The sequence below is a fragment of the Accipiter gentilis genome, chromosome 28 (assembly GCF_929443795.1).
Source record: "Accipiter gentilis chromosome 28, bAccGen1.1, whole genome shotgun sequence".
NCBI classification, from domain to species: Eukaryota; Metazoa; Chordata; class Aves; order Accipitriformes; family Accipitridae; genus Astur; species Astur gentilis.
Window position 1 is genome coordinate 7,736,442 of NC_064907.1, and position 14,994 is coordinate 7,751,435.

General features: G+C 42.0%; 1 protein-coding gene across 1 annotated transcript; it reads left to right on the forward strand.

Annotated features, from left to right (window-relative positions):
- The first annotated feature begins 747 nt into the window (after positions 1 to 747).
- Positions 748 to 2,883, forward strand: MAP1LC3C (microtubule associated protein 1 light chain 3 gamma). Its single transcript, XM_049830724.1, has 4 exons — positions 748 to 896; positions 986 to 1,041; positions 1,188 to 1,294; positions 2,321 to 2,883. Exons 1-4 carry the CDS (start codon positions 824 to 826, stop codon positions 2,529 to 2,531), a joined length of 447 nt encoding a protein of 148 aa, XP_049686681.1. The 5' UTR covers positions 748 to 823; the 3' UTR covers positions 2,532 to 2,883.
- Positions 2,884 to 14,994: the final 12,111 nt, after the last annotated feature.

Consider the following 14,994-nt stretch of genomic DNA (forward strand, 5'->3'; position numbering starts at 1 on the left):
AATGAGGATCAATTCCAGCCATCCGCTGAGATGATTTATATACACAACAACCAGCCTTGAGTTACCTTTACTCCTTGCTGAGCCATGTTTGGCTGCAAAGCCGTCTTGACAGCTGAAGTAAAAGCAGGTGAACAAGCGATCCAAGAGGCAGGGAATCTGTCTCCTCATATTTGGCAAATAGGAGGACCTGAAGTCTGCTTGGAAACCCTTGAAATCCCAACCGTGCCTTGGAGGCAAAAACAGGGTTAACACTCACCTCCCAAGTCATTCAGAAAATAAGGAATCTGGTAGCCTGGGGAGATAAAAATGTCAGGTGTGGTGTTTTGTTTTTTTTTTTTTTCTTTTTTTCCTAAACCCCCCAAAATAGTTTGAAAGCCGTTTGTGAGTACAAAGAGTGTAACTGACCTTCTGGACTGGCCATCTGGAAAGGGAAGACAGATGGAGACAGCCCAGCCTTGAGCTGCACCCTGCAACCAACCCCGCAGGGATGCAAAGACCTCTCACTGAAGCTTTACGCCGTCTTACATGCAAAACGCCTCGCGGTTGGGATAACTTTCATCAAAGAAAGCAAAGAGTAGAAAGGATGCCGCTAGGACCGACTTGGGGGGGCGGGGGGGGGGGGCAGGCGGGGCGGGGCGGGACCCGCGCCGGCCCCCATAAGAGGCGGGGGGCGGCGGCGGCGGCAGCCTGAGCGGGGAGGAGGGGGAGGAGGAAGAGGAGGATGCAGCAGCAGCAGCAGCAGCAGCAGCAGCAGCAGCAGCAGCAGCAGCAGCAGCAGAAGAAGAAGAAGAAGCAGCAGCAGCAGCAGCAGCAGCAGCAGCTGATGATGATGATGATGCCGCCGTCGATGCCCGGGGGGCCGGCGGCCAGGCCGTTCAAGCTGAGGAAGAGTTTCGGTAGGGACGGCGGGTGCGCGGAGGGGCTGCGCGGCGGCGGTGGCGGCGGGTTGCGCGCACGCGTAACGCTTCTCCTCTCTTCCGCGTAGCCACCCGGCTGGAAGAAGTAGCAGGAATCCGGGCGAAGTTCCCCACAAAAATCCCGGTAAATCGCTGTTCTGTTCTCGGAGGTTATTGCCGCTGTTTAAAAAGAAGCGTTGGGATCCTCTCTAAAGCGGCGGGGGGGGGGGGAAGGATGTTCCAGACCCTGGGTGGTTTAGGCTTTGCTAAGTGTGACTCTGATTGAAACAGGTAATTGTTGAGAGATACCATAAAGAGAAATACCTTCCTCTCTTGGACAAAACCAAGTTTCTCGTTCCCGAGGAGCTGACCATGACACAGTTCATCACCATCATCAGGTAGGCAGTAGAGCGCCTGTGGGTCCGTGCTGCAGCCGGGGCTTGCTGCTGCTCTCTAAGCCGGTATTTTGTAGTGCTGTGCTGGAACATCTTGCTTTCTGTGGTGGGGAGGAGGATAAAGGTATTAGTAATGGCTTCCCTCTCTTGCAAGGGTTTAAAGAAAATCAACAGGTGGTTTTGCAGGTTCATTTGGGGAAAAAGTGTGGTCTGTGCTTTTTGGATGCATAAAGTCTTCTTCTCTCTTCCCCCAACTGTAGCGAGTAAAGGCTGTGTCAGGCTCCTTTCTGCTTGCATCCTGCTCAATGAACTTGGTACTGGGGCTCTATGGTTCTGTTCTGCTTGTAGCTGTTACTGCCTCCCTCTCTTCCTGCACCTTGCTGAATTTGTTCAAGTTCAAAGCAACTCTTAGGTGATGAGTGGCATGAAATGTGCTTCTATACTATTCTCTGTAAAACACTACAAGGAAGAAGTCTCCCAAAGTGTTTAGTCGTGTTCTCTGACAAAGTATAAAAGCTGTGTGCTTTCCAGCATGCTTTTTCGAGTATGGGAAAGATCTTTCTGGAGATCTGGAGTCTGGAGAACCTCTGTAAAAGATACTTTTGTCTCTTGGACAACTTAGGGCCTGATCCTCATATGTTTTGTCTCTGAAAAGGACTCTTCTTTTGAAGGTAGGCTTTCTAACAAGTATAATGGACCATGCTGGAATCCTTTACTACAGCTGTACTGCAGAAGCTTTTGGTTTCTACTCAGCACTTCTCCCTGGTAATTGGGAACTCAAAGCCCGGGATCAGTAGCACTCATGGTCTAACAATGTAAGCCTTTCCTCAGAGCACAAGCCTTTCAGCTTCCAAACATACAGTTAACTTCCTGCTGATGAAGATGTTAAACCGCATAATGACTTTACACAGCATTTCTTGTACATAGTTCATGCAACTGTTCTGCTAAATACATTTCATAGACTAAAGTTGAAGCCTTCTTACATTTGCTAATGCTTAATCCTCTATTTCTCCTCCTTTCTCCAATTAGAAGCAGGATGGCTCTAACTGCTACACAAGCTTTCTACCTGCTGGTGAACAACAAAAGCCTAGCCAGTATGTCCTTGACAATGGCAGAAGTGTACAGGGACTACAAAGATGAAGATGGCTTTGTGTATATGACATATGCTTCCCAGGAGATGTTTGGATGCTTTTTACCCACTGCTCAAGGGAAAACTATGGAATGCCTTCAAGAAACTTAAGGTTGGGTCCATGTGCTGCAGCAAAGCAGTTTGCTATGAATCATGCCTGTGACATGAACCTCGGAGATGCTCCTTCCAATATGAGCTCTTGAGCTCTGTGGTGGGGAGTAATGACCCAAAAGCTGGCAGGACCAGCTTAAGGCAGACTATGGTGGCACACTTTTCCTAGATAATAACTTGGATATATATTTTTGTATTTGAAGACACTATGGGGTTTTTTGGAACTACACCTCTGCTTTTTTGCAATATCAATCTTTGTTATGTAACTGATTTTTAAGGTGTCCTTAAAACCTAAGCCTAAAATAAAGGAGCTTTTAAGTATTGAGTTGAATGTTAGTGTTAATCTGGGGAAAGGCTGTAAAAGTCTGTCTAGGAGAAGGTCCTAGAATAATTCTGAGAATTTGAGCTTGATGCCTCTTAAATGAAGCATTGCTTGCACAGCCACTCTGAATTTTTTAATGCAATAACAAAGCTTAAGTCTGGTCACAAAGGAGCAAAACCATACCTATAAATGGCTCATTAAGCTAGATATCTGAGCTGCAAGATTAAGCAGACTGTACTAGTGCTAGAGCAGGGTTCAAATGCAGTGTGAAGTTTAACACCTGGATAAATTGCTATCAGCTGTTACAGAAAACACTATGAGCATCTGTGATATAACTACTTGTTTAAATAAGCAAAACTGATTGCTACTCTGCATAACCTAAATGCATATAGCATCACTTGACCTGTAGTTTAATCAAGTGTCAAAGAGTCTGTTCTTACTTCTGAATAGTGCTAGTCTGGTCTCTGTAGATAGACTGTCATATCCATCCCCTACAGGCATCTGCTTGTCGGTTCCCCTGAAGGACTTCAGTGGGCCTTCTTTCAAGGATGGATAGAGCTATATCATGTACCTTGTCATTAAGAGGTATACCAGTGTCTCTAGAAAATGTCAAAACTGTCATGTAGTGAGATGGTGATTCATCTTAACATACAGACTTGGTTCTAAATATGTATTAAAGGAACACTTGCCATGAGGCTCAAAGTATAGCTCAAGCTGTCTTTCTTGGTCTTATATGTGAGGAGTGTATTGGAAAGTTGTAAATGTTCTGATCGTGCATGACCAACTTAAAACACCAGGTCGCTTAAAAATTTGTCACAGTGTGCAGTTAATTAATCAACCTCTGGCACCCTCAGCTTAGGGTAGTCAAATTGTTACAATATGATGCAATTCTGTTCAGTACCAAACTGATTTGCAGAATGATTAATGTAGGAATTACTAGACTGCGAAGAAAGAAGTGTTGACAGTATTTAAATTATGCATAAGGAAGGAATGTGTGTGTAAGCTTTTTGCAGTGGTTCTCTTGCACTAATAATCTCTTGAACTTAAAGCTCTGAGCAGACCTGGGTTCAAGCCTCTAAACCAGGGGGTTTAGAGGGGTACCTGCCTTAGCGAAGGTGGTGTTTGCCAACTCATGTTTCATGAGCTGAGGAACAAAGAAATCATTGACCTGACTGACTCAGTGGAAAGGCTAAGGCTATGTCAGTATAGGTTATGAAAACATGTGGGCTTTGGGATCCCAGAATCAGTTGCTTGGATAGATTTCACTTTTGCTTGTAATGGAAACAGTTTCCATTGCACAAACTGAACTCAAATAGTCATTCGTTACCAGCCCTCAGGGAGGCAGAGACACCTGTTTGGCAGGAGCACCACACAGCAACGTTGAACAGCTGTGGGAACCCTGGGGTGGGGCAGCAAGGGGAAGTCTTGCTATGTTCAAGCTCTCTTGCCAGTCTAGGAGCTGGGCTAATATTTTGCTTCGTTGGCTCCTCTGTCTTCCTGTCTTGTGTGATACTTGGTAGATGAAGAAAAAAGCACTACAGATTCTTGGCTGGAGCAACTTTATGTCTGACAGCCAACTTTCTTTGGTTTGTAATGTAGTAGCTGGGGTGTAAGTGTTGATTCCCTCCAGCATTTATTGACATTAGGCTGTGGTGTCTAACAGGCTGAGTGACAGATCCAGCCAAAAAAGTTACACGGGGAGAAGGTCAGTTGCAGGTAAAGAACATCATTACAAACCAGTTTAAACTGGCCTGCTGAACCTAGAGAGAAGTTCTGTGGACTGGGAAAACTTCATCTTTGAGTAATAGTAATAGACTTGCCCTTCTACCAGGTGTTGAAGCCAGTAGGATTAACCACCAAAGACAGTTTTCAAAAAGTCTTGAAACAATAAACTAGGAGTTAGGTGCTCAAATAAATAAGTTATGCTGCTTGTGCAGTTGCTTTGGTGTGACTAGAAGCTTTGGATTCAACCTATTGTTTCTTGAAGTGCAAGGAACAAGGATTAGAAAAGAAGCAAACAGAAGAACTTTGCTCTGACTGACATAAGCAACTGAGATAACTGCAGCTACTTCCAATACAGCTGCTGTTTGAAGAGCTAATAGTTGTTTGAGCAAATGCCTATTGATTGGAGACAGGTACATACTTTTTACAATGGAGGATGCCCTGCTGTGGTACGTAAATTTATAGTTCTTCCAATGTATGCCACTGTAAAAAGGGAAGGCAGAGATGCTACTTGTTTGTAAAAGTATCCTCATTTCTGAATTACGATATTGACTTGTGTTCTTTAATATAAAAAAATATCCACCAGAGAAAAGAAAACATTCTGAGGCTACCTCTGTGTCTGCCATAGACTACCAACTAGATCCTGGAAGGTGCTTAGTGCTCTGGCTTCAAAGCACTTGCAATACATATGTGCTCTGCTGAAGTAACTTGTTAGATTGGGTCCACAGCACTCAGCCCCTTGTAAGACCAAGCACTGTGTCCCATCTTCAAATATAAAACCAATCAAAACTGAATGGACACTGAACATAAGTGTGGGATGAAGGCTGAAATTGCCCTTGCTGTTGAGGTCTTTTTTTTTTTTTTTTTTGTGAGTATTGTGTAAAATAGAGTACTGGGGCAGTTGTGATTTTAACATAGCCAAGTGGAATCATACAGAAAAAAACATTAAGGTCTGTTTTTTATAACTTCAAGGTACTAGAAAAGTTATAATGTTAACCACAGATACTGCTGGAGTTATTAAAAGGGAAATACAAAAGCAGCTAAAATCTGAGGCTGCAACCTTGCTGCACAGAAATGATATTTTAATGAAACATGCCATTCATGTCTGTAATGTATGCCTGCATAGTGACTGCCCTGGGAACAAGATTGTTTTCAAGACCTGAGCAAACTTCACTCCTGAGGCCCATGCTGTGGGCTGCGTGCACTCTGAATGCTCATAAGGGCAACTGGAAAAGAACACAGTAGCAATTCAAAAAAACCCACCCATAAGCTCTTGGGTTTGGTAAAAAAAAAAAAAAAAAAAAAAAAAAGTCTTACCAATGCATTTGAATTTCAAGTGGGTAGGAATCAATTTTTTTTTTCCTGTGCCTGCTAAGACTAGAGATTCAGCTGTCTGTACTTTCCTTGCTACAGCTGATGTCCTACAGCCATCTACAAACACAGCTAGAAACCGTGTACAATGCTTTATGGAGTGCAAATTGACATTTGTTACTGCAAGGCAAACATGATAACCTCAGTTTAGGCATTAGCACACAAGCAACAGCAGGAGCTTTCCAAACTGTTTGGATTTAAAAATGACTTAACATTGTGTGTGGGTAGAATAAAAAAATAAATGAATGGAGATACTAATCTTCTTGTTCAAGCACTGCAGGCAACAAGTCTTGTGAACTTAGATGGGTTTTTTATTTTTTTCCCATGCTAACGATTTCCAGATGGTGGTCGTTTCAGGGTAAAAATATTTAAAAAGATATACTGTTAAACACACTAAGTGACAGAGGGTATCTTCCTCTTCAAAGGAGGTTTTTTGTTTTGTTTATGTAAGATACAGTAACTGAAGAGGGTCAAATGAAATAATAGAACAGAATATAATCTTCAGCACCAAACTGCACTTCTGTATTCTCCTTTCGAGAAGGCCCCTATAGAAACTACAGGGAGAAAACCAAAACACCCAATCAGGAGAAAAACTATTTTTAGAATGCTGATTTTTAACTTATGGACTAGGAAGTAGAGGGGGAGAGAGGGAGGGTTTCTGTGGAAAACTTCCAAGGGATCCCTGAAAGATGATTGAGAAATGCAATTTCATATGTGTTACAGTACAAAACTTCTAATGGCATGCATGCTTCCCTTAAGGATTACTGCTCCAGAAATATTTCTAGATAACTCTCCTGAATCTTAAAATATCCCATTCTTTTCATAGTTTTGAATCACCCTGTCAAATTTAAAAAAAAAAAAAAAAAAAAAAAAAAAATTCTGCCTATAGGTATGTGCTTAGTTTCTTTAGCTTTCTCAAGTTGCTTTGTAACAGTGGCCGTACCCACTTTTTTCCCTGATGTGTTTAGGTTGCTGCTTAAGAGCACAAGTTTCTTGGTTACCTGCTACAGTCCACAACGTGCACAGGTAGTTAGGCCCTATAATAAGTGTCTGACCCTAGTTTAGAGGAGCATGAATACAATTTTAATGAAGTTGGCTAATGCCCTTAAGGCTCCCTTCCAGAAAGTCATAATCATATCACTCTGTCTTTTGTTTTCCACCTGATGCCTCTCTTGTGACTGCAGTGTTCCTGTGGCACACAACTGTAGTAGTGTAGTCCAGGTGGGTTTTGAAGAACATGGAGCAAGTATTGATGCCAGTTTGAAAACACACCACTGTCCCTTCCCCTGCAGCAGCAGACCCTCAGGAGGGAGGGAGTGTGCCCAGCTGGGTGCGTGTGGATTTTCCAGAGCAGGCAGGCAGGGACTGAGGAGGGGCTGCTCAGGCCACTCAACACTTACATCATGTCCAACAGGGACTGTAAAGGGCCTTTATGAGGCTGCTTATGATTTTTTTGCAGGGTGGGCTTGGCTGATGGTGTTTATTTTTGCAAATACTCCAAGACCCTGGCTTCACTTTCTTTCTATGTACAACAGCATAGTCTGTATCTTAATCAGACCCCCAGCCCCAGCCTGGCTTATGTCAGAAAGGTGAGAAGGCTGTTGGCTGCATGGTCCTTGAGATGATGCAAAAAGAACCAGGTTCATCTGCTGTTGATCAAGACATCCCTGGTAAACCTGAAGCTTATTTCCCATTCTCAGGAACAGAGCCAGGACTTTACAGCCTGCCAGATGGATTTGCAGGGAAACCTTTAAGTCAGCAAACCAGTGGGTGAGGAGAGGGGATGGAGTGGGCCAGGGGGTTAAGCAAGCGTATCAGTACTTCCACCCAAAGCAGCTGCAGCCATGTATTCTTCACAAGCCTGCCTGTGACTGCCTGGAAAGCCTGAGCCTCAGTGTGACCTCACTAAGGCAACTATTACACCCATTAGCTCACGAAGAGAAGTTATGAGAAAGAAAACACACGCTCACATGCTCACAGATGGAGGGTGGATATAGCCTTTTCCTGAGTAAAAAGCTAACTCTGTCAATGGAAAAAAACACACAGGAGGGTGCTGAAAGGAAGACATGGCAAGTAAAGAAATTCTATTCTTGGCGCTGGCACTACTTCACAAGGCCACTTGGCCCTTACTCTGAGAACTTAAAAACTTAATGTCAAGCGATGGATATGAGTATGGTCTCTGTCTGACCCTCCTCCCCTAAAACACTGCATCTGTGGTCAAAAATTAAAAGTCAGATAGTGATATGAGCTGCATATTTGAATGCTGACTGGCTGAGGAAAAGTAACTCATTTTCCAGCAGCTTGATGCATTAGTCGTCAACAAAATAAAAGAGCCATCAATAGGAGAAACAGCTGCTGTGCTACAGGTGAGGGCAGGATCACCAGCTTAGTGCAGACACATCTGGGCTGTCTAGACTGTCAGTGTAACCCAAGCATTGCAGGGGTTATGAAGATAATTTTGCTATTCAAAACTATATTGGCTCTGCTATAAACCTGTCAAAACTGTCAAGACAGGCCTCAGGAGAAATACTGCATTTTCCTAGGAGGCAGCTGGATTTGGTTTAACCCTCAGCTCTTCCCCGCCATCCTCGTGCTCACAGACTTTTGTTCCCATTCTTTTTTTGGAAAGGTTCCAGGCCTTCTGTGTTTGCAGAACGTGGGTACAGATTCCAAGATTGCTGAAAACTATAAATAATATGCCCTTAGTTGCCATGTAACAAACTTGTATGAGAATTCCCAGGTCTTCTGTTATTGTAATTCAGCCTATGTTGGAGCCACAAAATTTGGCTATGCCTCAGTCTCTCTCAGGCTTCTAAGCCTCTGTCAGGTCTGGAGCAGCAGTTTCAATGGGATGGCTGAAGCTGTGACTGCTATTTAGGTAGCTCCCCCCCTTCCAGTGAATTTGGTTTAGACAGAAAATGTGTTGCATCCCTTCTTGAATCAGCTGAAGAACAACTGTGGGTTTTAGCCTTGCTCATCAGTGTGAACTATTTTTGCTACAGGCATAACAAGGTAGGTATATGTAGCAGCTTAATTTTGTACCCCAGCTGATTTTGCCATGGAAGGAGCATGAGCTCATCCAGTGGCAGGCTGGTGAGAGGTGACAATCTCCAGGAAAGGGCTGGTGCAGAGGGAGGTGTTTACAAGAAACTGAGGGGGGAACTGCTACTGGTATAAGTAGATCTTGAAGATCTATATAAGTCTGCAGGCTAGGCCATATGATGACTTTAAAGGAAGGTTTCCTTTGGCTCTGGCATCCAAGGCAAGTGTTGAGCAAGGCCCATTAGGCGAGTGTTGAGCAAGATTACTGTCATGTGCTTCACAGAGGAGCATCCTTTATAACTCAATGGATAAAGAGTGGGGCAGACCCTGCTCTGATTCCCTTTTCTCCCTGAAAGGGCTGAGTCCCACACTCCACACTGCGCATCCCCAGTAGCTCCTGTCTCCCTGGACCCAGCACAGAAAATTAACTTTCTGCTGCTAGAAGCTAAGGCCTTGTAGGTAAAGCCCAGAGTGACAGTGGAGGTGTGTGGCTAAGGGGCTTGAATCCAGCTCCCAAACGAGACCCCCAGCCTACCTTTCCTTTCTGAAAATAACTATCCAACTGCAGGATCAGCAAGAGGCTTCAGTTTTACTAGTGGAAAATTTAGGCAAAACCCCATAAAGTAAATGAAGCAATTCCAGTAGAAGCTGGAGCATGCCCTGAAATTACTGCCTGGAGCCATAAATGCTGCAGAGCTAAAGCTACCATGTTACAACTCATGTGAGGAGGCACCCACGGGAGGTGGAGAGAAGAAGCAAAGGTCAAGCACTGTAGCAGACATGAAAGGTTTTGTGTTTAATTTTCGGGAAAGTTTTTCTTCAAAATATGGTTTTGCCAAGCATCTTGTTTCCCAATTCAAACTGCTGTATTTTTTCCCCATCAAATTAATTTTACTTATACTAGTTTGTCAGGAGGGAAAATTCAAATCTCAACTTAGTTTTATATGAGGGAAAAGATGAATTAAAAGAAAATTCTTGTTGACTATACAGTTACACCTGTGTGACTGCCATAAAAATTTGCAGTGTGTATGGGAACAGACACTCGGGTAACACTGAAAAGCCAAGACAGGATTATTCTATTCTAGACATGTCTCCTTATTTTAAAATGAGGTGAACTTTTCTGCTAATTCTCATCATAGGAAGTTTTGTGTTTTGTGGGGTTTTTTGGATGTGCTTTGGTTACATATAAATGAGAGCCACACGCTTTTGGTCAGGCTATGTTTTATGATCTTTTACTAGTGAATGATTTGTTAACTGCAGTACTGCATAACAAGCTATAGTGGTCTACCTGTATGCCAAGTTATAAAAAACAGAGAATGGAGGTGTAGCAGGGATTAGTTTGCCAGCATATGGAGGAAATAAATCCATAATAATTCATAATATTTTGCATGTGTAAGATCCAGAGCTGGCCAACTGTAATTTGCAGAGTGGACACCCTACATGTATTTTCATCAAAGAGAACAAGAAGTGAGAAACTGAAGGTGAGTAGTTAGAAAAGATGTACTTCACCAAAATGTCTCTCCAAAAGTGCTGTAAACAAGTCAGCAGAGTTCCTGCAGGCTGAGGCTGTGATGCTTTTTTCAGAGCTTTCTTTACCCATAAAGCATGTCTTGAAACAGTAGTAGCTTTAGGATTGTGGCTTAGTACTCACACAGAGCTGAAGAAATATGTTTGGGTTCCCATTTGGAGGAATAAGCCCGGCTTAAAGTTAGTCTTGACTTCCTGCATTTCCTGTCTAACTTGTCTATTGAGTGATTAGATGACTACCTCGTTTGGTGATGCAGGAAAAACTCCGGAAGGAAATTCTAGTGGTAAGCTCCCCTGCTCCTTCCACGACTGTTTCCAAAGCACTTCATTTAGGAACCACACAAAACCTACACACACACTATATACTGCTGAAACACAACCTCAGGTGAGGTGGGGTAGCCCAAAGTACACAGTTTCTAAAACAGAGGGAGAAAAAAGGAAGAAAGTTATACAAGGCAATGGAGTGAGGCTTTTGTGCCACGGGACTGTGCTTCAAGCCGTCCTTCAACACTTATCATGAGGTGGGACAGAGAATGAGGATGAATGGCTAAAACACAGTTACAGGAAAAATACATCCCAACGTGCGTGTGCAGCAGAAAACACACATCCTGAGTGCTCGTTGATGATTATTTTCTTGATGCAGCAGTCCACTGTTGGGTAGCTAAATCAAATACTTCTTTAATAAGTGTTTACCTCTTAGTTCTCCTTGTACTTATACGGAGATACAGAAACTGTGTCCTGCTCCATCTTTTCTATGTAACTAGAGCCAAAACTTAAATTGTAGTATTAGGGAAGGTCTGATATTTCTTTGAAAGCACTTTGGCAAATGCAAACTAGAAAAAGCCACAGCACCAAGCAATTAGCCAATTTTGTAGATTCAAAAAATATAGTTTTGAGAATTATTTTTCCTATCAGTGGATTTATCTATGAATCTCAGCAGAATTTTACTGATGTAAGAAAATACTAAATCAAGGTTGCCTTCAGTATGCTTGTAAATAGAGGAGCAAGAATACAACGTAACTTCTCTATGCATGGACTGTAAAGCTCAGTAGGTTATTATTGGTGAAGTCTTTGGAGGATGTTACAGTCAAATTGAAGTTGAGAAAGACAGCCATGCTGCAGACTGAGTCTTTTAGGCTGTATGTGTATATCTTCTCATTTTGATGTGGAGCCTACCCTTCTGGAAATCTGTTAACAAAACTTTGGTTTTTGTGAATTTAATACTATAAAGAGTACAGGTAGCAGGGACAGCACCTATGTTCAGGACATTTGAAAATGAGATCCTTTGAACAGGCCAGGATTTTTCTTCACACTTGTATTTTTTGACCCTTCAACTAGGCCCAGGAGTACTGTTTGTTGTATTTATGTAGTTATCAAAGTTATTGCCACACTGAAGTCTGCAACACAACCTTAATCAATAACTGTTTGAGATTTTTTGAGCAATGCTATATTAAGCAAACAATAAAAATAGGTGCTTCAAAGTTATTCTCGGGCTAGTTCTGGGACACTAGTGGAAATAAGTCAGATGGTTAACAAAAAAACATCTACAGCAGGCCAGAATTCAAGGCTCAGACAGATGTCAGTGCTCAAAATATAAGTGTCTTTCCAACTAATTAATCTGGCCCAGTTTCTGTTTTACTAATTTTAAACAGGGAATAGTTGAACAGTGATTCCAAAACTGTAGAAGTGAGGTCAGAACAAATCCTGGTGCTTTGTGGGTTTTGAAGTGAACAGAGTAAATTTAATATCAGCCTCGTATCTTATAACATAGTTGCTACTACACCTGAATGTTTATGTCTACCAGTAAAAGAATTAGTGCTATAAAAAATGTGCTCAGAATCACACTTAATGATACTTTCATTTATACACATTTTCTTATTTCTGTCACATTCTCAGGCGTGTTCAGCACCAGTTTTGGCTCCAGAATAAAGTGCTGGAGATCTGTTTATTTAATTTGGTTATTAAGTGTGAGCTAAGCACTTTATAAAGACCTATTTTTACAAAATATTGGAAAGAGATGTTTTCTTTGTAACTAAAACTCCTTGATTACTTTGTACTAGAAGTCATGACTGCATTGCAAGAGAACACAAAGGAAATCTATACACGCTGGAGATCCTTCTCCTGACTAAAATTTTAATAATCTGCTTGATGTCATGGAACTTTACAAAGGTTTAATCAGTGTCAGCTCCTGCCTTTTTCTTCTTAATGCTGTTTGCTTCACATCTGGGTTTAATCTCTGGTTAAACAAATCAGAATTGGAGTTTACCACACAAACTGAGATGTTTCTTCTCTTATCTCCTTGTCCGCATACAAAGTATTTGCTAATAGATTTGGTGCTCATCTAACACCCTTACTCCCTATGCCTTCTAAACAGATAAAGGCATAAATGCAAAGGCAAAAAAATTCCATGTAATAGCTAGTCCTGTGTATCTTGTGGGTTTTGCAGTAAGAAACATTGAAAATGTTGGCAAAGATTTTACAGGAAGAGTGAAGAGGGCTCTCATCGCTGCCTGGGCACTATTCAAGAGGGATAAATGCAGAATACTACATTTGGACAGGCATAATCAGCTGCACAAATATAAGATGGAAAACAAGTGGCTGGTGGCATTTCATCTTAAAAGAGTCCATGGGATATACTGATTCACAAGCTAAGCATGAGTCAACCCTATCATGCTGTTGTGAAAAAAGCAAACACCACACTGGGATTTCTAAACAGGAATAGAGCCTGCGAGATGTGTGAAATAAGCCTTCTGCTGTACTCAACAATGGTAGGGCTTTAGCTGAAATATCGTGTGTAATTTAGGCACTGCACTCCAAGAAGAATGTAAACTACCTGAGATTTCAGAGAGTAATGATGATGAGCAGAGATTTAGACTGTGTCCCATGACAAAAGATGCAAGAACTGAGGTGGTTTAGCCTCAGGAAGAAAAGGCTGGAAAGGGACATAATATTCCTCACCATGAACTCAGCTCCTACTGTCATGTCCAGCCCCTCTATGCCAAACTGGCAAAACATCTTTAAAACAGAATGTTAATGCCCATGTGCCACAGTTTACTTACGTATTAGAAAGGGGACTTCTAGACCCTGCCTACCTCTCCATGCTGTGCTTCATCTGAAATATGGAACCTCTCTATCTGGATTCTAAAAATATTTAGAAAGACACGATCATAACTGCAATCAGAGTAACAATGGCTGAGATGTACCAGACTGATAGTATTTTATAGGGCAGCAGACAGGGAGTGAAATCATGAGCAGTGCAGATTAACTAAATGGTTTTCAGCAGTTCCATCAAAAAAATCAACCTCCTCCACTGCCCACCCCCCCCCCCCCCCCCGCCCCGACCTCCACTACTCTCTGGTCTTTGGTTTGGTACCTGCCTAGTACTTGACTACATTATATACCATAACATTTTTGCACCACTATTTCTAGTTCTAAGAGGAATTTCATCCTCTGTTATTTGTCATAGAGACACCTTGGGTCAAGTTTTATTGCCATGTGTGTTTGCCTGTGTGTGCATCTCTCCGATGCCTAAAATCTCTTTACAATCACTAGGCTGAAAACACACAGGTTAACCAAAACCAGTTTTTCTTTACATGTCACCTACTTACCACACAAAAAAGATGTACAGGCTACCTTACTTCCATGCAGTTACTTTTATAGGTCCGCTTTCAAAAAGTTTATACTGATGCAAGTGTATGGGTGTGGTTTTAAAAACAGCATGAGGTGATTATATCTGTGCTGCTGCTGAAAGTGTTAATGTTTGAACCTAACCTGACAAACTCCAGGTCCACAATCCAGCTGTCCCCATGAAGTCAGCAGAGCCACTACAACTGGGGAAAGGTCTTTGATCACTTGGCCACCATGCAAGTGAATCCTATGATTAAGGCAAATTTTATATCCTTATTAAAGAAGTAAAGTTGAAGAATGAAGTTACACTCCGACTTTCCAAGAGTCAAGTGGCAATTACAATTGCTGGACCATAAAAGAGTCATTCTTGATATCACTTAAGACGCTTGAAAACTCAGAAGGGACTAACTGAAAGCTAATATTGTGACAGTATTTTGAAAGAGTAGATGAATTAGCAAAGATAAACACACACCCTCCAGCCTGACATCAGTAATGGTAGGACATATTAAGGACTTGATTAACTGAGAGTTTAAAAGGAGATGAATATTGATGCTAACATGTGCTTACTGAAAAGATACCTTGTATATGAGAGTATTCATTAAGATTACAGTTTAGGATTAAACAGGTATTGGTATTAACATGTTAAAACTCCCACTTAATCTGTCAGATGTCTGCCTTGGTATTACACAGCACTTTGACTAAAGGAGCTAGAAAAATGCACTAGCTTATAAGCAGATCTCAAAAAACTCTTGACAAGTGGGAAATCATCACCAGGTAATTGTACTTCTAATTCAGTTCTGTATAGCCATGTTTCTAGGCCTGTGCTATTTTTAGCACAGCATTTTAACCAAT